Source organism: Brugia malayi, assembly GCF_000002995.4.
Source record: "Brugia malayi strain FR3 genome assembly, contig: Bm_v4_Chr1_scaffold_001, whole genome shotgun sequence".
Lineage (NCBI taxonomy): Eukaryota > Metazoa > Nematoda > Chromadorea > Rhabditida > Onchocercidae > Brugia > Brugia malayi.
In genome coordinates, this window is record NW_025062475.1 from 9,458,254 (window position 1) to 9,484,152 (window position 25,899).

Here is a 25,899-nt window from a genome sequence, read left to right on the forward strand (position 1 = left end):
TGACGTCCACAAACAGTAAAATTACGTCTATTTATTCGTCCACGTATGGTTCGAAGTAACGGACCGCAAATACTCCGTGACATCCAGGTAGAGTTTTAAGAGTGAAGTATGCAATTCAGGACTGAACGTTGGAGACAGTGTGGCAAGGATGTGGGGGTTGACGAATCAGAAGAACGGTGTTCTGAAGAATACTCAGCAGGTAATCCTTCCCACTTTAAAAAGAGTTGTCAGGGATAAGTGTTTGGAAGAGTGGACAATACCATGTTTGTCACCTTGTTACTCCCTTCACTTTTAGCAGAAATGTATTGTTAATAGTTGCGATGAGTGAAGTAGTTTTATTCCACGAACCTTTGCAGACAATGCTCCTTCATTTCGGAAGGTAACCCAGCACTCAGCTAAACGTTTACTTATTATTGATGCCATGAATGTTATGCACATGAGAACAAATCATGCTGGCCGAACCCAGTATGTGTTTTTTTTTTTTTTTTCGTTTCCTTTTATTACTTGCATGTTGCCTTACATATTTTGTAGAAAATGACTACAGAAGTAGAAAACGAAGTAACCTATAATTATCTTTCACCTTTTTTCGTCATTGAACTCATTCAAGTATCTTAATTGTTTATTTCCGTAAGGAAAGTGGTCTTCTTCAATACTCTACTGCGGTTTAGTATATCATTTTTTTTTTTGACGTGCGGTTGTCTTGCTCTTTTTTAAACGCAGAATATCGCCAACAGTAACTTAAATTGAGTGAAACACATAGTTCACATTTATCAGCTATTAGTCTATACTTATTCCGCTTCACTCGTTGTTCAGATACCACTAAAATTGCAGAAAACAGTTAGATTGTTTGTCGCTATTACCAGTTATCCGGTATTTTGTCAGAAGAGGACATGCGGTCGAAGTTGTTATGCCTGAACTTTGCATCTACAAAAAGTGCTATAAGAATTTTCATATTTGGAAGGCATGTTTTTTAGATTGTTCACCTTTTCATAGTAATTTTTCGCCTTCCCAGAAGTAGTTAATAATGCATTTCATATAGTCATTGGGCAATGTTCTGTGTATGAGTTCTTCAATATTCAGTTCATTAAGGATCTTCGTGCTTTAAAGTTGCTAATATTGGTGCCTCATATGATGCATGATGATCTGGTTGCCCTTACAGTTGCAAGGGATGCTTGCGGTTCTGTTATTACAAAGGTGATTTTGAGCGTTTTAGATTTATATTTCTTAGTCATTGATAGTAATTGCCATTAATTGAAGACTCATTGAGGTTAACAGAAAACCAGATTGAGGTTTGGTATTCTTTGTTGAATGGCTTTACATCCTTTTTTTTCGCATTTAATTGAATATTAAAGGTAGTTTTACTTTATTTTCATACAGAGCACCTTCATAACTCATCTATATTTGCTGAATAATATTTGTTTCAGGATAAATTTCGAGATCATTTAGCATGTTTTCCACAGCTGCATCAAGTACGTTCACGTAATATAAACTTAACATTTATCAGCAATATGAAAAAGCCAATGTTTTTCACAAATGCGGAAGGCGACAAGTTTTACGCAGGCTATTTTATGTGTGTAAATTACGCGTTTGGTAATTTTATCGTTATTTATATAGCATAATATTAGTCGCATCTTTTTAAGATTCAGAACAATAAAAATTTTTAAGTTATATATATGTATAAGGGCTCCAGTTATCATTTGAAATAATCAGTCTACTAAATTAACGGTATTAGTATGCTAAAATGAAGCTCTCATTGCATACCATTATCAAATGCAACAATCATTATATGCTAATTTAGTGTTAATATTGTAAATATCATTTTATTCACTAAAAAAAAAATTACTAAATAATAAATCAATTAAAATTGCTAAATTTATCGGTTAAATACCTATATACTGCTTATAGTATGTTGGTATCTTCAGTATACCAATAGTAATTTAGTTATTTCCGTCAAATTTGTGACACTATTTAAGATCTACGGTAATGATTACCAAAAGTTATTTATTCAAATGATGCTTCAAATGTTTATTCAAATTTATTCAAATGTTCGTATTTGCTAGTTCATTCGTTATTAGTTTCAGAACAGTTTTATAGTTTGCCAGAGGACGATGATTATGACCTGGTAGAAAATGAAAAATGGTCGGAAGAACGCAGAATGAAAGTACTTGAACGTATAGATGAAATCTACAGATTAGCTGAGGCGCAATATAAGTTTGTCAAAGGTTTGTTTCAAGTTACAACTGCTCATTCATACAAGTGACCCTGATATTCCTGTAATCTTAGACCTGCAACTTTTTGATGTTTGGATTTCAATCAAAAATAGATTACTTTGATTTATATGGCTATTTTTTAAATGGCAACGTTATTGAAGTAGAACGGTTGTCTAAGTATATGCTGTGCAACAAGCCAGTTAAAACTTCCTTCCCTAATGGCGTATATGATAAAATAGTGAGAGGTGAAGAAGACGGAATTGCAGAATATGAAAGTATAAAAGCTTTGTTTTATTGGCGGAGTACTGCTGAGAAGCAAGAACTGGAGGTAATTTTTCTTAATTCTTCCTTAGCTAACTTTTAGTTTTGTTAGTATCTGGTGTCGCTTTTTGTTTGATAATTAAGAAATATTACAATCGCAAAACGTGCGCTTATATCAATTATATCAGTTGGATATCAAGTAGATAGTCACTTTGTCTCGAATCATACCTTACATATCCTTTAATTCACATTAAAGCTGTTATTAATCATTAAATTTATAGTACCAGTTACAAGGACGATGTAGTGATGCGTACATGCAAACTAAGAATAATTTGCATAGTTTTGATTCTTCAGTTCCTCTTTTCGTTCATGAAAACACAAGTGACAGAAATTCGAAAAGTAATGGAAGCAAGTCCTCTGTAAGACACGCATATTTCTTTTCTTCACTAATGTTGACAGAGTTTTAATTTCGGTTCCTCAAGTCTTTTTTTCCTATTAGCATATTATAGTGTCATTAAGAGCATTTCAGTTAAGAAATATCGAAATAAAGATATTGTTTAGCCAATTCCCATAGATCTTTAAGCGTAATTAGATATTATCCACAGCATTACATAATTTTTTTTCTTGTGTTACTTCAGTTGTGTTTTCATGCAGTAATTCCACATTTTTTCTTTCTGTTTAATTTTTTGAACATTTTAGTCTGTCATAATAGAAGAAAATGCAGCTTATAAGGAATCCCTCACTGAAGTTACTAATCCATCATATTTGGAAATGTGGATAGCACATAAAAAAGGAGAAAGATTATTCAAGGATGACAAAGTCAGTTCTTTTATTCAAAAGTAATATCTGTAGTTTTTCCTGGTAAGAATATAAAAAATTTCGCACTTACTTTTCACATTACTTTTTCATAGTGAAAAATTATTATAGTATGCTGAGTCGAAAACACATTTGTGGAAAACATTAACTGATGAAGTGAAAATGGAAAGAAAATCCTTCCATGACTTTCTGTCATCATTCCATGGTACTCTTGAGAAGGAGGTCGTACTGAATGCTTATTACGACCAGCTCAGTAGCTATTCTCAGTCTGAAGAAGAAATAACAAATCCAGTATGTTCATTATAACATTCCGTCTATGGATGTATAAGCATGCTCATCTGGTTAGGGAATATTCTTTAAGTTGCATTATTTGCCTGAAGGAGGAAGTAAGAAAATTAGTTCTGAGAGCTACTATTATGTTTGACATGTTAACATTTCAGAGCTACAACAAAAGCTTTCATTAGATCTATCAGTTCTGTGACTAATTCACCGTTATCTCATTTTTAAGATGCTTATTAAAGCTTCGTATTCATTAATGAATGAAAGACCTATTAGATCGATTAAAGAGATCCACATTGCAAATCTGCTTTTTGATAGTTTGAAATTCACTTGTTTCTTTGGTAACTATATTTACTAAAAAAATATGTGAATAAAAGCGAACGTTCTGCTACCTTGAGGTAGAATTTTATTTTTCTAATCTTTGTACAATTTTTATCATTTTCAGCTTGGCATAGAGAAAAGGCTTATGCAGAGATGGTTGGTGAATGCGTTAAACTTGGATAGCAAAGTGCTTCATAATATTTTGCGGTCATGGGATGAAAGTCCTTTGTTGGCTGAACGAGTTGTGGATGCCTATTTTGAGCATATAAATGATTGGGAAACTGGATTCTCACAAAGTAGAATTCTCAATCAGTGCAATGACTTTTAAGGATTTTATTAAGCAATGTAGTGTTGTTAAAGTCGTTCCGAAAAATTGTTAAATGAATTCCCTTTGATTTGATCAAAATATTTTATCTAATAGCAGTATCAAATAAATGGATATTTGTTACATCGTTTTTTAAAGAAGTGGAGCGTGAAGAAAAATTACTTTAAAAATTGCTAAAAAAGGGGCCAATTCATAATGGAAATGTTCTGCACAGATGTTTGCGCATGTGCTTTGAACTAAGATTATTATAACTTAATAAAAAAGCAGTTTAATGTAACGAACAACAACGCTTCTATATATTTAAAGTTTGATTTGCAGTGATTTGTACTTTTTTTATTCCATACTGCATATATCTTTTACGTCCATGTTAACCAGAGTTGTGCATCATATAATTCTTAAGGATTATGGAGAGTAAAATATGTAACTGGCCAATCACCAAAATGGGAGTTTCTGGAAAATCTTGTACAAAAGAGCTTTAGTGCGAACTTGTACAAGCTTGCACTACAGTCAGGGCAGTTATCGGTGGTTGGGGGAATAGGTCGCTGATAAATCTCCAACTCTTTAATATAATATTTCTCAATATTTATAATATTTTTCAGCGGGTTTTATAGCTCTTGACTGTCTTAATTTTAGTCTTTCCCGGATTTGTAATTTAAATACATAATTGTCATGGGCATTTCATTTTCTTTATGAATGAATGAATTTTCCAACCTAATTCTAGTGTTTTTAGTAATGCATTATTTTATGCACTAACTTTTGCATCATTCTTATGAGAACTGTTTTTCACACTTGTCAAATTATTGTTTTTAACCCCTTATCGGAACTTTAAGCATTTTATTTGTAACTGAAATTTTTTATTTAAAATTGCAGACGAATAAGAAGTGTGAAGATTTTTTTCAAATGTTAAGAATATCTAGAAAGCAAACAGGCTGACTTTCGGAAACAGAACATAAAGGACAACACCAAAGAGAATTCAGCCGCTAAGGAAACCTGCCCTCAATTTGATGTATCAATATGAAATCATGCTTGTCTGTTCAAGCAATTCAAAACAAAGTTCTTCACGAAGAGATAAGAAGACGAGAAAATCGATGACAAGGTCAGTGGTTACAATTGCTTGCGCGTACTGATTGCAGGCAGTTATAACTTCTGATAAATTGGCTTTTAATTTTTGAACTGGGAATTATTCATCAAATTGAGGGCAGGTTTCCTTAGCGGCTGAATTCTCTTTGGTGTTGTCCTTTATGTTCTGTTTCCGAAAGTCAGCCTGTTTGCTTTCTGGATATTCTTAACATTTGAAAAAAAATCTTCACACTTCTTATTTGTTTGCAATTTTAAATAAAAAAAAAAACAATATGCAGTCTCTGCAAATCACCTGAAGGATGGAGACAGCGAGAGAATAGTCCTTCCAAGAGGCTGAAATTTTCCTAGTTTTGCTCAAGATCTCCAGCATTCTCATAAACAGTTTACTGATCAATATATATATATATAATTCAAAGATGAAGATATGACGACGATAAACATGAAAAGCTAAAATAGAACTAAGTAAACTTCAGGAAAAATAGGTAAGCTTGCGGTTCATACTATAGACTATAAAATTCTGGCATATATTGTGGGTTAACCACTTTAACCACTTTTCATATCACTTCATTTATAGTAACACATTGGTTTCTATTAGTATTTTTCTGAATTGCAACTAATACATCCTAACATTAATCTTATAAGGTTGGAAATACTACTTGATAAATTCCACCTCAAAAATATCCGACAAACCCTGTAAGCAATTTTTGTATGCACTAAAATAGCCAACTCGATAATGTCCAGCACTTAAACAAGGAAATTCAGCAATAGTAACTGACCTATTTGCTATAATCGTATTGTAACAAGCAACTACATATAACCAAGTCAACGGCTGTACAGAATTCGGAACATCTGCTGAATAAATCGCAACCCAGTCACGATATGATCCATCACTGCTCCAGAAATCATCCAGATATGTAAATCGACATGTGAATGGCACGATATTGTACCAGCGTGGCACTTTTTCGAAACAAACTTTCCACTGCGAATGGTGTCGTGATACTGGTTCAGACAGAATAAAATGCGCATATACTGGAAAATGGTCCGATAAAGTAACCATGCGATTTGATTTGTATCGTTCACAACGTAGAGATTTTCCTTTGAAAAGAATGCGATCGCACCATGATGGTACACGTTCTTGATCATAATATGAGGAGCCAACCTATGTAAATCATAAAATTATTGGAAAATCGGAAATCAAAATCGGACGAAGAAAAGTAGCATCTTAAAACAAAAAATTATAAAGCAGACAAATGGGATTTCATAGGCAAAAACTACCATGAGGCGATAAGTGGGAGCGAAATGAATTTTCTCTTCATTGTAATCCATGAAAGCTTGTCCGTTTCTCTGAGCTCTTTTTAACTGATCAAACTTATTCACCAACTTATCCATATGTTCATTAGAATTCAATTCAGCCAGCTTCCTGAAAGAATCGCAGTAGATCTTTCTACTGATTCACTGCAAACTACTCAAAAAAGATGAAGGAAGAAGCATTTCTTAGGAAACGGATGATACATAAATTCAAAGAAATGAATCCTTAGAAAAGATGGGTAATTTTGAGATATACATAATCATTTCTTGAGATGTGAGCTGATCTACTCTCCAATTGAAATCGCCGAGCCAAATTACATTATTGTTCCCATCACCGCTCCTCGATATATCATCAAAGGCACAAACTTTTCCATTTTTATATTGTAAACATCTTTTTTCATAATTACTTGCATTTGGTAGAAGATGGGACGTAATAAAAACCAAGGAACTTTCATCCTAAAATTGTTTAACACAAATATATGTCAAATCATGGATTAACTTCTCCAATTTAAATGATTAGCTTGTGCTCACATTTCAGCCTAAAATTTCTATCATTTCTCTGTTGTGTCATAGAAAAAACTAGGGAGTTTATCCTCATTTTCACATTGAAAATAAAAGATAATCAGAAAACTTACTTTAAATTTTATTCTTAACGACACACTTCCTTTATGACCAGTAAGACCTCCTAAGCTAGACCGTGACTGTCGTGAGTTGATTTCACTCACTAGAGGAAACACTTCCAACTGAGCGAAAATGAGTAGTAAATTCCAAGCAAGTGATGTCTTACAAAGAAGTGATTTCCCATGAGCACTCATCCAAGATGTTAGAATTGATAACCATGTTGTTTCGGCCGGCATCGTACCGAATAACTCCAAATGAGAAAGTTCCTTAAAATAAACGAAGTTTGAAACCATTAAGTCTGTTATTCTATGGAGCAAAGTTGGAATAATATAGAAAAGGATATAAACAGAAGACAACACACCGGAAGACGGGAAAAAAGAGTGACTGCCTTTTTCATTCTGGATTAATGAATTACATATAATCACAGTGATCAACATTCCTATAACGTCAATTTCATTCCAAGTTTAGTTAAAGATACTTATTGTAGAAAGCAATTCGAAGTCATATCATTAATTAATGCAAAAGAAAGATTGTACGAGTTTTTTAGAGATCTATTTGGTCATGCACAAAAGAAGCAAAACACAAACCTGTAATCCAACTGCAACAATGACAGCATCTTTCACATCGTCGTGTTGTAAAAGCTGATGGATCTGATCACTTTCGGGTTTCCTAGTATTCACGTTATACGTAACACAAATAATTTTCCAATCTAGCGCACTCATTTAGAAATCACATCTCAAAGAATAAACAGATAATTTCTTGTAAATCTACAGCGCAAACTGATGCAAAGAGAAATATAACCAACAACATCAGATCCAATTTTTATTAAACTGATACTACCACCAATACTGACATAACCTACTCCACAGTTTTAAAGTCTGCCATCCGGTGATGATTCCAAAATACATTACAAATGGTTTTTCAATCATATTCTATCTTAACAGTACATGTTTGTAACATCAGGAATCACAGTGGAAATCCAATAATTCTGATCAACAAAATGTTTCCGAAACAATTATGGCACTCAAAACCTCTAGAAATAACGACGATGAAGTACTGTGGAGATAAACTTTATACAAAAAAAGAAAAAAATTGGATATCATGCGAGTAAATATCAGACAAAGAAATGGACAATGAACCAATTAAGGCTGCCTCATTTAAAGAAACTAAAATGTTCAACCATGAAATACAATTTGTTAAATCCTCAATGCCGCCACGTAGTCGTGACCCGATAACGTAATGAAAAACTAAATTCGATTGGGTTAATTACCAAAAGCACTGAGGATGTTTTTGATAAAAAAAAAAAAAATGCAGCGAAATAACATTTCACCCCGCAGTAAGTTCAATGTGAAAAGTTATACAGTCCGATAAAAACTGCAAAAAGGGAAATGTCTGAACTAGGAATATCAAAATAATTGGTAAGCTTGAAAAAAAAAATGAGATACGTATTAAACAGTTAACTAACCAACAGAAAGGTACGGATTAAAAAACAAAAAGGTACCTAGAAATCCAATGATTACAACAAAGTTATTTTACTTTATAAGGATACAAATCGGATTATTTCAAATAACTAAGATTTAAGCTAACTCAATTTATTAAATTTTTGGAGGCATTCAACAGTAGAAATATTATGAAATGTGCTGAAGCTGGTCTACCAAATCAGGATATAAATGTGCATTATCAATAAGATCAGAATTTATTTCCAGAACAGAAGCACATCAGTGTAATGCAAAAGTTTAACCAAATACAAATATTGACAATAGTACATTTGCATTATCTCAGAAACGATGCAATGGCCACAGCAGTGCACGGTTGTTGTCATTCAAAATATAACCCTTCCTTCAGCCAATAACCAATAAACAATAGAAAATGTCTAATGAATCCCGATGAAACTTTATCTGATAGCAGCTCGTCGTACACGCTTTCGAAGTGGTGGTCGATTATCATTTACCAAAACATTACCAGAACCCGTCGAACTGCTTTCGTCGCTACCGCTGAAACTAAAATCTCCAGGATTTGCAACACCATCACCAACCAAGACTGATTCCAAAAGATCATTTGCCAACTCTGATCTTTCTCTCTTCATCTGCTTCCATTCTGCCGAACGTAGGACATCTCGGTGATGAAGTGACATATATTTTGTGCATGCCTGTAAAGAAATAATAATTTGCTTAATCTTAAAAATCGCATATTTTTTTAACAGAAACTAGAAGTGTTTTTCACTTGAAAATAACTGTAAGTAGCAAATTTTATATGAAATAGTTGGTGACACAAAATCTCCGGGACATTATTAAAAATAAATGCTAGTTTGAAAACAATTTCAAATATCAGTTGTAACCTGTTTAAGTATCGAAGCCGAATAAGTATCAGCAAATACTGCTGTAGACGCAACATTTTTACAGTTAATAGTAGTTGAGAGATATCGCTCGCACTGCTCCTTAAGAGGCAGAATGGCATATTTGTCAGCTATCGCCAAAACATCTTCAGCATAACCTTCCACAAGATCTGTCGAACCTGTGTATATGTAGTCTACCATAGCTCTCACCTTAAAATTTGATATGATTTCGAGACAATAACATCATTGACTGAGACACTGCCGTAATACATAATGAGTCACCATTACTTACAGGTTCAAACCTTGAATCCTGAATATCAATAATCCCTTTCTGAGCTTCCAACATTGATTCCTGGGCAAACATTGAACGGAACACCTCGCTATGCTGTCCCAATATACACCGATGAGCTTTAAGCGTTTTATTACCAACCTGCGATTCATTATAAATTATAATATCACAAAGTATCTACAACAACTAGAAATGTTTTAGAATCTAACCGTCTAAATAATAAAACAAAATCAATTACTTCAATTATAAAGTAAGACAAGCAGGCGTACCTTTATGGTGCAATCTGCAAACAGCTCACTATCCAGCATGTCTTTAAGGGAATCCCGTATAGAAACTTCGTTCTTTTCATCGAAATCATCTAAAGGCTCTGCTTCCACTGCTTGTTCAACGCTAATTTTTGATCCAGGCGGAAAATATTCGACTTCGCAAATTAGAAGTAAAGCTCCATCTGCCTTTAATGCTGCCATCATCTTATCTCGCGAAACCTAAGAATATATAGATTACCAATTTTTAAGCCGACAATTTTTGATTTCTAATAAATTCATTCCAATATCCATATCCAGAACAAGAAACTACGTAAATTTGAATCGTCAAAGCTTCTACGCATAACAAACCTGGAACTTTCCGCGACCTTGCTGATTGGTAAAATCTTTCGTATCTCTACATACGCTAACCCTTAATGAATTCGCATCCAACGCATAAATTTGAAACTCCGTCATTATGGGATCTTCACCACGCTGAAAAATGATCAAGTTTCTACAAGATTTAGCATATTTCCTCGTGACTAGAGCAGATTCCCAACAAAACCACAATGCTATTTACCTGCAAGCCTACTTGTCGCAAAAAGAAAGAAACATTGCCAACATCCTCCTCTCGTTTTCCATTAGGGTAAACATGTAGTTCCCAAGTGACTGTAGGTGCTTGTGGACATCCAAACTGTTTACTGATTAAATTATGCCCATTTTTGAACAATTTCATTAGCTTTTCGAACTGAAAGGATGCCAAAACCAGATTTAACCAATGAATGATGAAATTTGTAAGCTTATGATTTGTATTGCGAAATAAGAAACACCTCAGAATACAGAGACGTAAAAATAACATAACACTAATATCACCTGGTCAATCTTCCATTCCAAGCGAGTAGAGATTGCAGTAACCTTGGTTGCCTGCTTCGAAACCACTTCAAGACGTCGTGGCTGTTGTGGTGATACATCTTCAGCTGACACTCAACCATCAAATCACATAATTTTATATTATTCCATAACTTTTACAAGTTTCAGATAAGCTCTGTTAGCTCACATAAAATAAAAAAATTTAAACCTCTACGTGATACTTCCAAAAGATATTTTCAAAAGAAAACATACGACGTATCGGCGTCCTCAAACCAGAAATCTGTACGGATGCATTCATCCGGTTCGACATAACACGGAAGCTGGATAAATGAAAACTGAAACAACCAAATACCACAATATTCTATTAATTGCAATTATTTTTCAACCGATTTAGATATCATACAAATAAAATATACCTAACATTAATCATTTCATTTACCCGCCAACACAAGTGACCAACAGATTACCAAACTGTTGAAAGCCATTAATGTGCAATAATTATTGCTATGAATTATTTTATTTATAAGTAGTGTTATTTGTTTATCCATGCGACAGCCAAAAGCATCGCTTCTCCTATTTTTATAAGAAGAGTGGAAAGTTTACAAAAGTATAGAGAAGATAAATGAGAATTTTAAAACCTCCACACTCCGTTGATCTTATGATGACAATGCTTCTGCCTTTGATTCTATTTGTCACAAAAATGAGAAAAAAATCTCTAACGTTTAGAAATAAGATTAGAGAAATATGATTCGACCATTAGCAACTGAGAACTGTTATAAATTCCAACAGTATCACTACTTTTCTCATATCCCTCGAAACTCAAGACTACACTGCTTAATGTAGCGTGCAATGCAGGACTCTTTTTTTTTTTTTTTTTTTTTTTAGGAAACTCATTCAATGAAAGTATTTCAAGTATTAAATTAAATTTCTCGTTTTTACTGGTCATGAATTCCTCGTTATTACTGGATAGAAAGTTGAAGAAATGTACGGATCAAATCTATAGGAAATTTCTGATTCCTCCTCTCCCAACACTGTTTTACTTCCGGTCACTACATACTGATCAGGCATATCCACTGCGAATGGCTTTAAGCCATAATCGAGCAGCAACAGATACCATATTCATTGTTAAGAGGAAGTCGATTCTGATGGACACTTAACCAAGCCATTTATTGTAGTTCATTAAATAAGAATCTTCATAATTTCTGACTCTAACAAATAACCCCCTCTACCACTCCCTAAACAATCGTGACCTGATGGACACACCCGACTGACCACATCACAACTAATGATCATCAGGGCCTCAAGGATATTCTGCGGTTCCGGATGAACATTTTGAAATAGTTGGTGTCTCAGTGGGAGGTACTGCTTAGCAAGAGATGCCTTGGAGAAGAATGGATTGGTTGCTGTTTAGAAATTCCATAAAAGATGTTTATTCTCGCCTCTGAACGGATTAAAGTAGTTTGATCGGCTGCAAGCTTTCTGCATCTATAAAATGATAGCATCGGTCATTCACACTTCTAACTGAAATTTATTGTAGTTGAAAGAATCTTTGTATTTCATTTACGTGAATATAAAAGTAAAGCTTCTGAATCACTACCTTTATCAAACAGTGGACAACAGTTGAAAATTTCAGTAACCTACGTGAGTTGAAAACGCAGAATGAACAGTGGAAGTTGTAAACAAATATAGCTTGTGGGTCATTTGGTTATTTTATTAGAACAGCTAAAAATGTTTGGTGAAGAAAGAAGAATAACATGAAGGTGAAGGTTATAGAATTAACATGGGAAAGAGAGAAGAAAAGTCGTAAGACGTTTAGTCAGTGCAGACAAAATTGAAGACACGATTCCTAGATTATCTTCAAACTTGATGAAGAATCAGAAGGAAGAGGTATTCTCTCTTTAAATGATGAAATCATGTTTATCATTTATTATTAGAGCCTTATTATGACAAAATGACAAAGTGCCAAACGAGCCAAATGAAACGAGTCATGATGCAACGACAAGACTCATGAATGAGTAGCTCTCAGTGTCATCAAATTACAGATTGATGAAGGTCGCTTCTTTGTGTCCCCTCAATATCTTTATCCTGAAAGAAAGCAGTGAGAGTGAAGACAATAATGAACACTGCAAGTACTAACCGTTTTCTATATTTTCAAATCATTCCCATACCTCTTCCTCTTCCTGAGTAATATTGACAGCCATTTGTGTCAGTACCTTTGCTTTCTTCTGTGTTTCCGCAGGCAGCTGCAAAATGTCTTTCTTCTCGAATATATGAATGAAAGGAGATAATTTCTGATCTGAAGGAAAGTGATTCGAATGAAAGTATTACCTCATCATCGTCGGAGACAGGCGTCACAATCGGATTCAGGTCCCTCTGCTGTTCCTATAAGTCATTCTCTGTTAAGTTCATCACAACTTCTTACATTCTATGGAATCACTCCATTGCCCTCCTCCAAGTTTTCGTCAAAATCTGAATTTGTCACATACCCTAATCTATACTTTAGACTTTAGCATAATTTTCACCTCTTCCTTATTGCCTTCTAATTGTTCTATTTTTTCCTTCCTTTCCGCTTGCTTATTTTCCTTCTCTTTCTTGCTTGTTTTTTCATCCTTTTTTCTGCTTTCCTTTTTTTTCTCCTCATCTTGTTTTACTTCGAGTTTTTTCGCTTCCTCTTCTCTCTTCTTTCCGTTGTCCTTTTCTGCCTTGCTGTCGTTTTCCTGAAGTATTGCGGTTGGCTTTGCTGGAGCAGCACTTACCTGGAAACCTAACTGTTATGAATTAGTATCAAAGCTTGACCGGAAGTTGTCCAGTATCCCCACGTGACCGAAAGTGACCACTAGCTTCAAGCAATCCTTCACATACATGAACTAGTTTTTTTCATAATTCAACATGACAATGCATGAAAATTTCGGATGTTTGTAGATTCCATGCTAAAAATCATTGTGGTAATGAGTCGGATTTGCATTGAATTATTTATTGATTCAAAAGAAGTAAACAGTAAAGGATTATTTTTAAGGAATTACTGCTAATTCACCAGATAATTAGCATTATTTTCAATCTTTCAACTTGCCTTTTTCTTTGCACAACTGAAGAGACATAGTGTATATAAACATATATGCAAGCACGTAAACAAAACAAATATACTGAAGTACAACTGAAAAGGATTATTGGTGACAAGCGAGTTGCTACAGATGCAAGACACTATCGTATCTTGCACCATTCTTCCTAACCAATAATTTGGCACTGCTATTTGCAATCTCGCAATTTCCGTGAAACAAACAACCGTAGCTAACATATCAAATTATCAATGGAGCTCATCATATATTCTAAGCGTACTTATATGATCTCCAACCACTTACATATTTTTAAGCAAATTCAATATCTCTGCAACGAATCCACAAGTTATGTAACATGTAATTGATTTTAATACTTATCATTTTCAGAGATTCCTTTCCAGAAATCATGTAAACTTCAAATTAATGCGACACGTGACAAAAGCACTTTTGATGATTGAATTTTGGGACTTTTAAACAGCTGCAATAGAAATAAATTTGAAAACAGATTTCCGTCACTTTAAGGTTATAGCCAACTATATAAAAATATTAAATGTTTTATCACAGAAAGTTTTATTCCGCTAAAAAAGTACCTTTTAATTTCCTTCATAACTTTTTATTCTATTGAATCATTGCATCGGAAGTTTTTATGCTTATAAAATTCTAGTGCGATTTTCACAAATGTAATTCTTCGATTCAAAACTGTGTCTAATGATGACTCGATCTTGCTATCAAACAAATGATAATGCTGCTAACAAGTAGTAGTGACGATGACATGGAACGATATGATATGATAGTGATGCAAATAATAGTGATTAATAACAAGATGCACACTTCAAAACAGGTGGCATCTTTAAACCAGCTCAAGTAGACAACGACCCATGTTTTTTAGGCTTGTTCAAAGGATGATGATATGTGACATGAGTCGAGAAGATGTCATCAAGGAGTGAACAGTGCAATGAGCAATCAGCATAAGGACTGCAAAGAATGCGTTCAGTGTGGAAGAAACAGCGATCGACAGCACGTGGTCCATGCTGGCATAATTGCATAGTGAACCAGTACATGAGCACATTATCACCTGCAAATGATATACATAAATTTAGTGATGCGTAATGTAAGAGTGGAATAAACTGCAAACGCCTCAAAATTGTAAGAATTTTTAGTTTTCTAATTACCTGGTTTTTGGATAACATATGATAAAATACTCAATGATTTTTAGAGCCTTCCGGATTGTTCCGTTTATTTCAACTCAAAATCAATTTTGGACAGATGTTCACAATACCTTTAAGTCATGTCCTCTTATTTTCTCGCTGTTTTATACATTATCATTACTGATAGCTCAATCGACGAAACAATCAAATTGCAAAATGTTTACGAGGTCAGTTTGTGGAGTGAGCGCCACGAGGTGAAGTAAACGTCGATCAGTTGTACGGCATTCTGATTTGTCCGTTAGTGCATCACGGACATCCTCATCAAGACCAAACAATAGAAATCGATTCACGCAACCACGCATCACTGCATGCGTCGAAACTGCAAATTGAATTATATAAATTTGCGAAGACGCAGAACTCTAATTAAATATCGAATCAAGCAAAGCGCTGGTTTAAAGAAAATATTAGCTTAACACTTTGCATAGTAAATTAGTGCTGAGAAAAATTTCAATAATTACAATCTTTAAAATGATTATCTGTTGGTGGATTGCAGTTTCTATGATAATTTGCTAACTAATTATAATGCATACCAACAATTTCTTTACTAATTTCTATCGTCAAAAATAAATGGTAATATGGAAAATAAAAAATATATTCATATGCTTTCATCTGCTGATTATTCGGTAACGAGAATTCTGAAATATAAGCGGCCAGTTATACAAGATGTTTTCACATATAGAAATGAACATGTTGAAGATCAGATTTGGAATTTGAGAGAAAGCTGTTTTTACCAATTTCAATCATGGATTACATCTGGCAGAATAGTTGAAAATCAATAGGTTGAAGTACTTCTCAAGATTAAATTAGCAAAATTCGTTGTGTTAATACAATGTTTCAATTCATTTTTTTTCTCGAATTTCATTGCCAGCAAGAAATTCATCGTACAATAAAACTGAACATTTTCAAAAAAAAAAAAAAATTGGTCGCAATATGGAAGCCTAATATATATTATATATAATACTGGCCCCGATTTACAGAATAATTAAATGCCTGATGTCTGTGAAAGTTGATTAGTTATTCCAAAAGTCAAAAGGTTTTAGAAGCATCTGGAAATTATTGACACGTCTACTAAACTTTTATGATTTTCTTTTATGAAAAGTAATTTTCAATTGCAATGCAGTATCACATTTTATAATTTTCATGGAAAAAGAAATTAAAATTAGAGATTACATATAATTAGATTTAGAGATTCCATATAGTGAAAACAAGAACATACTGAATACTCTGTGTTCATGATTTTGAATTTTCGGTACCACTTCAAAATAGTTCGTACTATTTTGTTTCTAAACAAGGCAAAAAAGTGTATAATTAAACACGATCAGTTTTTTGAATGCTTTTTGAATTTGGACATGATTCTCGTCACTCTGGATTATGATTTTGCTTAAATTAATAAGAGGCTGTGAAGTGTGGATATGCAAATTAATTTTATGCAAATGGAATGCAAATTTTAAGCAAAAACACAGAATAGAAGGAATGTGAAGAATTTTGCACAAAATTTCAAGTTATATCTTCTGGTTTAAAAATTTAATAAACGGCTTTTTTTCATCTGAAGTTTTTCCCAATTCCTGCCTCCTTACAAAATCTTTAGCACGTTAACATCAATACATGATATGTAGTATAATTAGAAGCGTAGTTTTCTGTTTTCTTGCAAAGAACCATGTAAGTAATTGTTGTTTATATAATATGTAAATACAAATAAATCAACATTCAACTCTCCGAAGAACGAAATACCAATTCATATTGACAGAAATTGTCAAACTATCCTTGGATATTTTAAATATTTCATAATAGGATTGATCAGATGATGCTAGTTATATTGCACAGATTTCACTAAAACAATGAAAATAAAAAAAATGCTACAATACAGGAAAAATGTCCAAAACCATCTCAGAAAACTAAATTTTTTAGATTGGTTTAATAATAGGTCAAATGAACTTTTAACCTTTCCCCAAAACAACTGGAAATGTTGAATGTACGAAAAACTAGGCTAGAGCAGGTCAGTGCAAAGCATAATTTTGATGTAATCAGTCATGTGTAATTTTCAACTAATTGAGAGTCTCTCCTTCTTTTGCATAATGCCAATTTTTGTCGGAAGGAAATCTTTTCTGCATTTTACTGATTAATATGCAAATTTGAAAATTCGTTGATTTTTAGCTAATTTGTATTTCAATGAGCAGAAAAGAAAGGATCCCATAAAAAATTTATTGAAAAGTAAAAAAAAACTGCTTTTTTCTTTTCTTAGCAAATGTGAGAATTTCTAGCGAAAAATACTAATAAAAGTTACAGAGGAAATGAAGACAAGAATAGAAGAGGAAAAAAGGATTAGGAGGATGCATTGAAAACAATAATTCCTTCCGCTGAATATATTATCAGCCTTTCTTTCCTTTTATTTAAAAAGTAAAGTATTAAAATATTCTGTACAGGTAAATTGTAAAATGAATATTTCATATTACATAATCTGTCACCTAAATATTTGTTTCTTTCTTCAATAGGCAACATGAAATGACTATACCACTTGCATGTCATATTTGCTTACTGTATGTCTAAAACCTAATCTCTCAAGCAATTTTAATATCAACTATTCAACTATACAAGAACAAATCTGAAATTTTATTTCCTCAATTTCACTCTCATGGGGAGAGATGCTATGGTTTTCGGTATTAAAATATTTGTAAAGTGCTATCAAATATAGTTGGATTTAGTGAAGAATATATATATATATATAAGTTAAGGAAGGCATCGGCTCAGGTAATATTGTCTTTATCAATGCAATCAGTCCTACTGTTGGTTGCATAATAATAAAAAGGATGTTTTTGTTGTCATTCATCCCTCCTACTCTCGATGTTGTCTCTTGCAGGGGAGCATTAAATGTTTACTTTTTCTAAAAGGTCTTCCTCGATATTTCAGAGGCATCCTAAATGCATGACATATATATCTCTCTCTCTCTCTCCTTCTACTATTACCACCTGCTAAAAGAAAGATCACATGAAGAAGCACTTATAATATACCGCAATGAATTTGAATTAATGTGGTGAAGATAAAAAAAAGTTGATGCGGAGAAGGAAGGACACTGAGTAATTCCGAGTCACACATATAGTCATTAGTCATTCTGTGGTCAGATAAGAAGCCGAACCTTCTCCTAGAGCAATGCGACATTTGGCACGAAAGACACAAGAAAGTCAAATTCGTTGGGAAGTAGAAGGCCTTGCATCGTTGAATATTGTTTATAAGCGTGAATAGGAGTAACAATTTGGTTTTCAGGTCCTGTCGCACTTGAATGGCGCAAGTTAACTTGGAACTAATGCATGCATCTGAACTGTCTGTTCGGCATGTAAGCATTGATGGAATTTTGATTTTTTTAAACTGATAATGGAAATAATGATTATAAAGCAATTTTAATTTACAATGAAAATTTATTTTTAAATATGCCCACAGCATTCCAGTAAGTCGAGCAGTTCTCAGCAAAGGAATTTCAAGAAGGGAAGTTCATTAAACCATGCTTGAAAAACTTACAATGTTCGAAGATTTCCTCGACCAAAATAAAACAGGAACCGCGGCATGGTACAGTGCCGATTTCGGAATCTGGTCCCCAACAACGATCGGTGAAATTTTTGGGTGGGAAATAGTGATGCATGAGCTGATTCCATAGACTGAGATATGCGGGAGAAGCACAGCTGAAGCAAACTGACAAGCGGGATGTCTCGGGGTCAGATGATGACACTAACAATGACGACGGGGACAATGATGTTGACAGTATGATGACGGATTGATAAACAGTGATTAGCAGTAAATAAAAAAGGGATCTCGATTGGCCACAAATTTCAAATCTACACATTACACACTAACCAGCTTACGCAGCTTTTATCGCAGCAAGCTTCACCTTTGCCAATCATTAATATTTCCCGATTGATACCAACTTGACTAGAGGAAATGCAATGATAGCACCCATTAATTGGTGTGCAGTACTGCTTTGTATTTGCTGAAATTTAGAACCATATGAAGAGTACTAGTTAGCTAGACTGCTTTCTGTTGACATTACTCGACCACTACCAATGGATAGTGCGCAACAATCTACTTTCATTTCCGTTTTCATTTTTACCAAAATTCGGTTTTAAATGTCAGACCAAGCATACATAGTAGTACTGCGATAAAATTGAATAATTTTCAAATAGAAACTTTTCCATTGTTGAGTTAATGCAGGAATGGGCCCCGACCGCCTCTCAATTATCTCCCGCTGTCAGCAATCAGAAGCAAAAGTTATGAGAGGAGCAAGTGAGAGAGCAGGCTGGAGCAGCTTGTCCCTAACGGGCCACATGAATGGACTGCACCCAGCCTCAACCACGCCTTCTCTTTCTCAGAAAGAGCCAACCGTTCCACAGCCCAGCCAATTTGTCACTCCACTGATATGTGCCCATGTGTACATATCAATAACTTCTTTATCAGGGAATAATTCTTCACAATTAACAAGTTGAAGTGAACAGTGGAATAGAATGTATAATTCCCTTATAAGTGTAACATGACAATCCTCTTCATTTGGTCACACAAAATGAACATCTGTCTCTTTCTCTTCCTCTCCCTCTTATCGACTTTGTACAAAGTAACGCTTACTTATTCAAATGATTCATCCCTTAAAGTAACCCTGACACACCTGTCCCTCTCTCTCCTCCAATATTTCATCTACACATTCAATGTGTTTATTAAGCACATAACTTACTAACTGATCTGTCCGTTCGCTCCTCTCACCTTCATCTTTTAATTTCCTTAAGTCAAAACATTCTTTTTTCCATAACCATTCGAAATCCAATACTACACTGAGGAAATTCATTGAATAATTCCCAACTATTCCCGTTTTTATATTAACACTCAATTTGAATATGAACGTTTATATTTCCTTCTGTAGTCAAAGGAAATGTGCTGCACTAAATACCTTTGGCTTTTACGATATAAAAAAATATAGTAATGTTAAGATTCAAATGCATACAGTAAAATGTGAACTTTGTAACTTTAACTCGGTTGCGTAACTTCAACTAGAAGGATCCCCCTGAGAAAAAACCTAAAAAAAAAATTTTCTCTATCTAAAGAAAATATTTCAGAGCACTTTATTTATTATGTTTTAAATTAGTGGCATTAATGTACTGTGAGGCAAATCAAAAGATCCAAACATTCGTATCCCAATGATTTGAACAAATAATAATGCGTGATTTTTTTACCTATGAATTTGAAATACACCAAAATGATATTATATAAAGTAAAAGATAAAAGATAGTGAATGAGAGAAGATTCAACATGACCAATATTTATTTAATGAGTGATCAAAAACAAGAAATGAGTATCAAGATCAATACCAATAAGTATGATAACTGCTTATAAATGAATTATTACAACGAAGCTGCACAAATAAAATAGTACCTTTAAAATATTAGATATATAAAGTGATTTTATCGGAAATATCCTAGCAGAGAAGACATTAAAATTTTCGAAAGCAGTAGTTCTTAAAATAATAATCTAGAGATTTAAATGCAACAAATGAAGCAATAGCAAAAAAGAAATTCATGCAAAATCTTCAAAGAATTCAAAGAATTTTTAATAAATTGTGAAAAATACTAATCAAAAATCAATCGATACAAGCAATATTTCCAATAAAATATTTGAAGTAATTTTTTTCCGATATACTAGACTTAAATAATTAGTCGTAAATTAAATATTTCGAGAATGAGATCAAATCAATTGTGCGATTCGGCTGGAATGATTGAGTAGTTGAAATTTATGAAATTTATCTGAGGTACCGAGTCATAAATAAATAAGTAGTAAACGATATAATCACTAAAATCAAATGAATAGAATAGGACATAAAAAATAGATAATAGCATCAGAACATAGTTTATGAATAAGCAAATTTTTTGCATAATATAATGATACGAAGAGAAATAATATAAATGAATGATTATGACTATGTGTGAACAAATAGAGCACAAATTGTTTGTTAGGTAATAATTGAATTGGATTAGTCCGACAGCTCAGAATTCCAGAATTGAAAGAGAAACATGAGAAATTTCTTGACGATTTTTTACGTTGGGAAATTTGAACATTACGTTAAAAAAAGTTTCTCATAACGAATAAATTAGAAAAAATGCATAAATGCATTTCGGAAAGGTGTTAAAGAATGAATAAAACATAAAGGATGAAATGGAAAGATGAGGAGAAAGATGTTAATTGTAAAATTTTTGATAGGTTGAATAAGGCTTGCAAGTAAATAAAAATTGCCATAATAAAGGTTTTTTGTTAAAATAAATGCGTAATTTATTTCAAGCGCAAGTAACTGACAATAATAAACAATATATTAAAGCCAAAAAGTCCTTGCTATAATAATGTTTTAAAACCAAAAAGACAGAATATAAGCCGATACCATTAAAGTAAATCTCATGCATTTCCCTGGGACTGAGAAAAAATAAAGAAATGTATAGAAAATCGAGGAGAAATAAACTTAACTTGACAACAAGATTTACGGGTTATTCCGGATACTTTTAGAACGTTTTCGCTCTATCTGCTTCACAAGTTCATCTATAAAATCATTTTTAGCTTTTTCCAAAGCATCAAAAACAGCAATTTGAGCTTCCATTGAGTTATCCTTTGCTTCGTCAATGTCTCGATCAGCAAATTCCTTTGCTTCTGCAGGAACATTGTAGCCAGCAGCAACCAGAGCTTTCCGAAATTTTAAGGAACAAGTGCGTAAATAAGGATTGATTTTGTATTCATCACCAAGGGTGACCCCAACCTTAAAACGAAAAATTTCTTGTTCGATATCACGAAAAAGCTTTGTCAAGAAAGAAATTTTTATACAATTTGAGAACATTTAATAACTAAAGAACGAAAAATAAAAAATTAGTATCCTATTGTTTGCACTCTGCTTTTTCTGTTGAACTATTCAAGTTGGCTCTGATCCGATCTTTTTTTTTCAAAAATATTTTCAAAACAAATAAAAGTTTTGAATTGAATAGTAATAATGGATAAGCGAAATTGCTTTTTATATACAGATAAGTATCGAAATGTCAAAGCATTATCTGACAAGAAGTTAGTCGAGACAAAGCATCGAAAGAAATGCAGCAAATATTACAATGGAAATTGTATAACACGCAAATCACTACTTATTATCTTTTCTTAAAGGTATATTTCTTAAAGAGATGAAAACATCATTTCCTTCCCTTGTCGAATGCAAAATAAATTTGTTAATCCAAGATTAAATTAAAATTTGCATTATACCGACACTTATCATATACTTCAAATGATGCGTATAAATAACATAATCAAAAGAAAGAGGACTCAACCGTACTTATTCTAACCATAAATCATCAGACTATTAATAGAAAGTTAACAGTCACTATAATTTGCAAAACACTATTATTCACAAGGGAAGAAAGAATGACTATCAGAATGTCAAAAAATGCAAAATATGACGACTTTTTTTACAGTATAAAAAGATATTATTCATACATTTATGATGGACAAGTTCCGGTATGATTGTATTGTTTTTTACATAATTAATCTTTTATGAAAAACCTTTTTTCATACTGTTTTAACTAGTAAGTTATCTGGAGGGCATAACATAATATATAAGTCTCGTTGATATTGCCATGCGAGAAAGAAAGGAATATTGAAATTCATACCTAAATGAATAGTAAATGAGATTAGTAATGTGTTCAAGCGTTTTTCTTGAGAAGGCTTATCCTTCCGAAAATCAATACTGATGCAGCTAGGGAGACAAATAACCGAGGTTATTCAGAAGCACTTTGGGAATAAAACTGTTAAGCTTTGCATAGGAAATGAGAAGAGAAAAAATAAGAGAAACATAATCTGATTCAGAAGGCGAATAACGGAGGCTAAAATGTAATGCATTTTCATAAAAATACAACAGTTAACAACAGTTAAAATGAATATTTTGCCTCTTATCTTGAACTCTTTTATGTGATAAGAAGTATTGTTTAAATATAAAGTGCTTTTTCAGCTAAATAGTGATATCATTGAATGCTGAACTTGCTATCATTGATGAAGAGTGATATTAATTTAAGATACCAAATCTCCAGCCCCATTTCAAGATTCAGGTTTAAGAATATTTTTTCATTTGTATTAGTAACTATTTTGTATTATTTGTGCAGAAACCAACGAAAAATTATGGTATTCATCAAACAAAGAACATTGCAGGTCACAAAACAAGAAAAAAACCAAATAGTAAGTTATGCTATAGGAAAGAAATTAATTAGAACATAGTTAAATTAATATCAGATTAGGATACAATGATATATTTCAACAAAATGGCCATGAATATCAATCTAATTCATTATCCGTCATAATAAAGATAAGAATATGAAAAGATCTACATTGTTTGATGAAGTGAGCAAAAAGAGTTATTATCCAAGAAAATTAATAAAGCTAAATGTAAGAACTGTTCTCGGCCAATACTATCCACGAAGTTTCAAAAAATGTTTCATTGTAATAGCTTGTACTTGGATCCGTTGCTATGTCCCTAAGTTTTTTGAATACTCCAATTATACATGAAGTAACCAGCTCTTTTTCATCGATCTTTCTTTTCGGTTTATCGTCTTAAGTTCGGCAGATTCATGCAGATATTACATTAAAATATATCTATCGTCACAGCGATATACCACCACGCATCAGATTACGATTTTATCTTTATTATGACGGCTAATGAATGCGATTAGATTTATGACCACTGTGTTGAAATGCGTTCAAATTTAATATTAATTTAATTATGGAGTGATTTATCTATTTTCAAGAAGCAATACAATACCAAATTCTTCGCCCTCGCTTCATTAAAAACCAAATCTAACAAACAAACTCCGAAAGTATATAAACTTACAATGGGAGAGCGGGTGGTCCGTTTTTCATGTACTGCTTTGCTCACCGCTTCCAGTACCTCATTATCTTTTTCTAGTGACAAAGCAAAAGATAAATTGAGCTTTGCATACTCATGGCCAGGGAAGATGATGGTATCTGGAGGAAAATCATTCAGCGTCAATAAAGAACTAATCATTTGTGAAGTACTTCCTTCGAAGATTTTACCTGAACAATTCATCTAAATTTTCCTTCCACTTTTATTAGATAATTTTTATACAGGTTTAAAATATAATTAACATATAAAATCATATCAGGTTACAAATATACCTATCCCGGCGATAAACAGGAAATCTCCCGTAAATAAACACTTCAGTTCATCATTTAACTGCAAAGCATAAATCATGTGGCCAGCGGTGTGTCCAGGGACATGCAATGCTTTGAAATGCAATCTTCCAACTTGGATCAAAGCTTCATTTCGAACATACCTGAAGAATGACAAATCAAGGTAATCTTCATAAATCATCAAAAGTCGGATATAACAATTTGTGAATCTACAAAAACGATTCTATCAATTCGGAAAGATTGTTCAGTTAAACGGATTTGCGCATGGAAGAGTCCTACAAATTTATATGACCTAAATTTGTAACTGGCTATAAGTATTTATTAGATAGCAGAAGTATTGAACTACTCAGAAATATGTTTGGTATTTTGCTAAAGTTTAGTAAAATACATAATGATTTGTTTCTCTTAAGCTTACTTATTGACGTCAGCGGGTCGATCAATTTCGCCACCATAAATATTCAATTCCTTGTACCGCTTTTTCAGTTGTTTATTGCCGTAACAGTGGTCCCTACAGGAAGAAAATGAAACATTTTGCTATCGTAGTTGAAAATTCCAAATACCATCCTCAAATTCAATTATATAGGAGATACAGTGAACATATACCAATGTTTATGGGTGACAAGTACTGCCTGAGGTATTTTATTTTTATCGCTCAAACACTGCAATATGGGTTGTGCATCGCCAACATCAATAACAACACAGTCATTAGTTGATCCACAGATAACCATATAACTATAATTATCACTGTTTTGTGGAACTGCTGTTACAGTAATATCTGAAATCATACCTTGTGGATTACCATATTTACAGTTTCTCAGTTGCAGCCACTACCATTACCACCAACAACATAGTAAAAACAGATTGAAAATGTTCATTCAAAATGAATAACTGTATCCAAAATATAAAAGCGATAATACTAATATTATGAGCCATCTCAATACACCAGAGTCTTAATGAATTGGTCTATTCAGAAAATGTCACATATAAGAGTGAAGTTTTAAACAGTACCTCCATAAGTGAATGTGGTAACTGAAGAATGTCCATCTGGACGTCTTTCATGAACTTTGTTTAGCTGACGCTTGGTATACCACGCACCAAAGCAATTGGTATTATATATACGATATCTAAGAAACTTATGCATTACCATAACAAGTACAAGACTCTTTTCAAAAAAAAAAGAAACCAAAATAACCTACATGAAACGAAATGCGAGACTGTCTTTCCTAATTTTCATTGGGATATGTAAAGCTATTTTGTTAAAAGCATTCCTCAAGATTCTGAAAAATGGGCATATTTCATCAAGGGTTTCAATTGTTTAAAACAACAACAATAACAGCACGAATAAGTTACTGAAATAATGGAGCAGGTCGGATATAATTCTGCGATTGAGTCACAATAAATCACTTATATTTCGCTCTCATTGAAGTTAAAAAGTTGAAGGTTCATCAACCAACCTCACATTCGTAAATTAAAATGTTTTAAG

General features: G+C 33.1%; 5 protein-coding genes across 7 annotated transcripts; 1 reads left to right on the forward strand and 4 right to left on the reverse strand.

Annotated features, from left to right (window-relative positions):
- Positions 1-108: 108 nt before the first annotated feature.
- Positions 109-4,215, forward strand: Bm10793 (Uncharacterized protein; the record flags this gene model as incomplete). 2 transcript variants are annotated; one of them, XM_043077287.1, is made up of 11 exons in its annotated part: positions 109-199; positions 357-465; positions 832-961; positions 1,090-1,194; positions 1,425-1,590; positions 2,082-2,222; positions 2,372-2,538; positions 2,753-2,890; positions 3,171-3,290; positions 3,399-3,578; positions 4,012-4,215. In XM_043077287.1, the coding sequence occupies 11 exons, from the start codon at positions 109-111 to the stop codon at positions 4,213-4,215; spliced, it is 1,551 nt and encodes a 516-aa protein (XP_042933221.1). The 2 variants fall into 2 exon arrangements, with proteins under 2 accessions (XP_042933221.1, XP_042933220.1); XM_043077286.1 differs by having other exon boundaries at positions 2,477-2,538.
- A 1,729-nt stretch (positions 4,216-5,944) lies between these two features.
- Bma-cil-1 (Uncharacterized protein) lies at positions 5,945-7,943 on the reverse strand (the record flags this gene model as incomplete). Its single annotated transcript, XM_001900598.1, has 5 exons — positions 5,945-6,451; positions 6,568-6,712; positions 6,857-7,056; positions 7,236-7,487; positions 7,809-7,943. The coding sequence occupies 5 exons, from the start codon at positions 7,941-7,943 to the stop codon at positions 5,945-5,947; spliced, it is 1,239 nt and encodes a 412-aa protein (XP_001900633.1).
- A 1,172-nt stretch (positions 7,944-9,115) lies between these two features.
- Positions 9,116-11,267, reverse strand: Bma-bath-42 (Uncharacterized protein; the record flags this gene model as incomplete). Its single annotated transcript, XM_043077288.1, has 8 exons — positions 9,116-9,370; positions 9,560-9,766; positions 9,849-9,986; positions 10,115-10,330; positions 10,460-10,582; positions 10,668-10,835; positions 10,961-11,070; positions 11,210-11,267. 8 exons carry the CDS (start codon positions 11,265-11,267, stop codon positions 9,116-9,118), a joined length of 1,275 nt encoding a protein of 424 aa, XP_042933222.1.
- A 1,846-nt stretch (positions 11,268-13,113) lies between these two features.
- Bma-hot-4 (Uncharacterized protein) lies at positions 13,114-19,636 on the reverse strand (the record flags this gene model as incomplete). The annotated part of the gene is made up of 8 exons (XM_043077289.1): positions 13,114-13,200; positions 13,286-13,339; positions 13,480-13,713; positions 14,963-15,088; positions 15,386-15,540; positions 18,735-18,895; positions 19,068-19,200; positions 19,591-19,636. 8 exons carry the CDS (start codon positions 19,634-19,636, stop codon positions 13,114-13,116), a joined length of 996 nt encoding a protein of 331 aa, XP_042933223.1.
- A 2,087-nt stretch (positions 19,637-21,723) lies between these two features.
- On the reverse strand, positions 21,724-25,650 carry Bm10792 (Uncharacterized protein; the record flags this gene model as incomplete). Of its 2 annotated transcripts, none has more annotated exons than XM_043077290.1 (7): positions 21,724-21,996; positions 24,097-24,230; positions 24,402-24,559; positions 24,832-24,924; positions 25,020-25,191; positions 25,425-25,540; positions 25,613-25,650. In XM_043077290.1, 7 exons carry the CDS (start codon positions 25,648-25,650, stop codon positions 21,724-21,726), a joined length of 984 nt encoding a protein of 327 aa, XP_042933224.1. The 2 variants fall into 2 exon arrangements, with proteins under 2 accessions (XP_042933224.1, XP_001900630.1); XM_001900595.2 differs by having other exon boundaries at positions 24,097-24,299.
- Between the last annotated feature and the right edge of the window lie 249 nt (positions 25,651-25,899).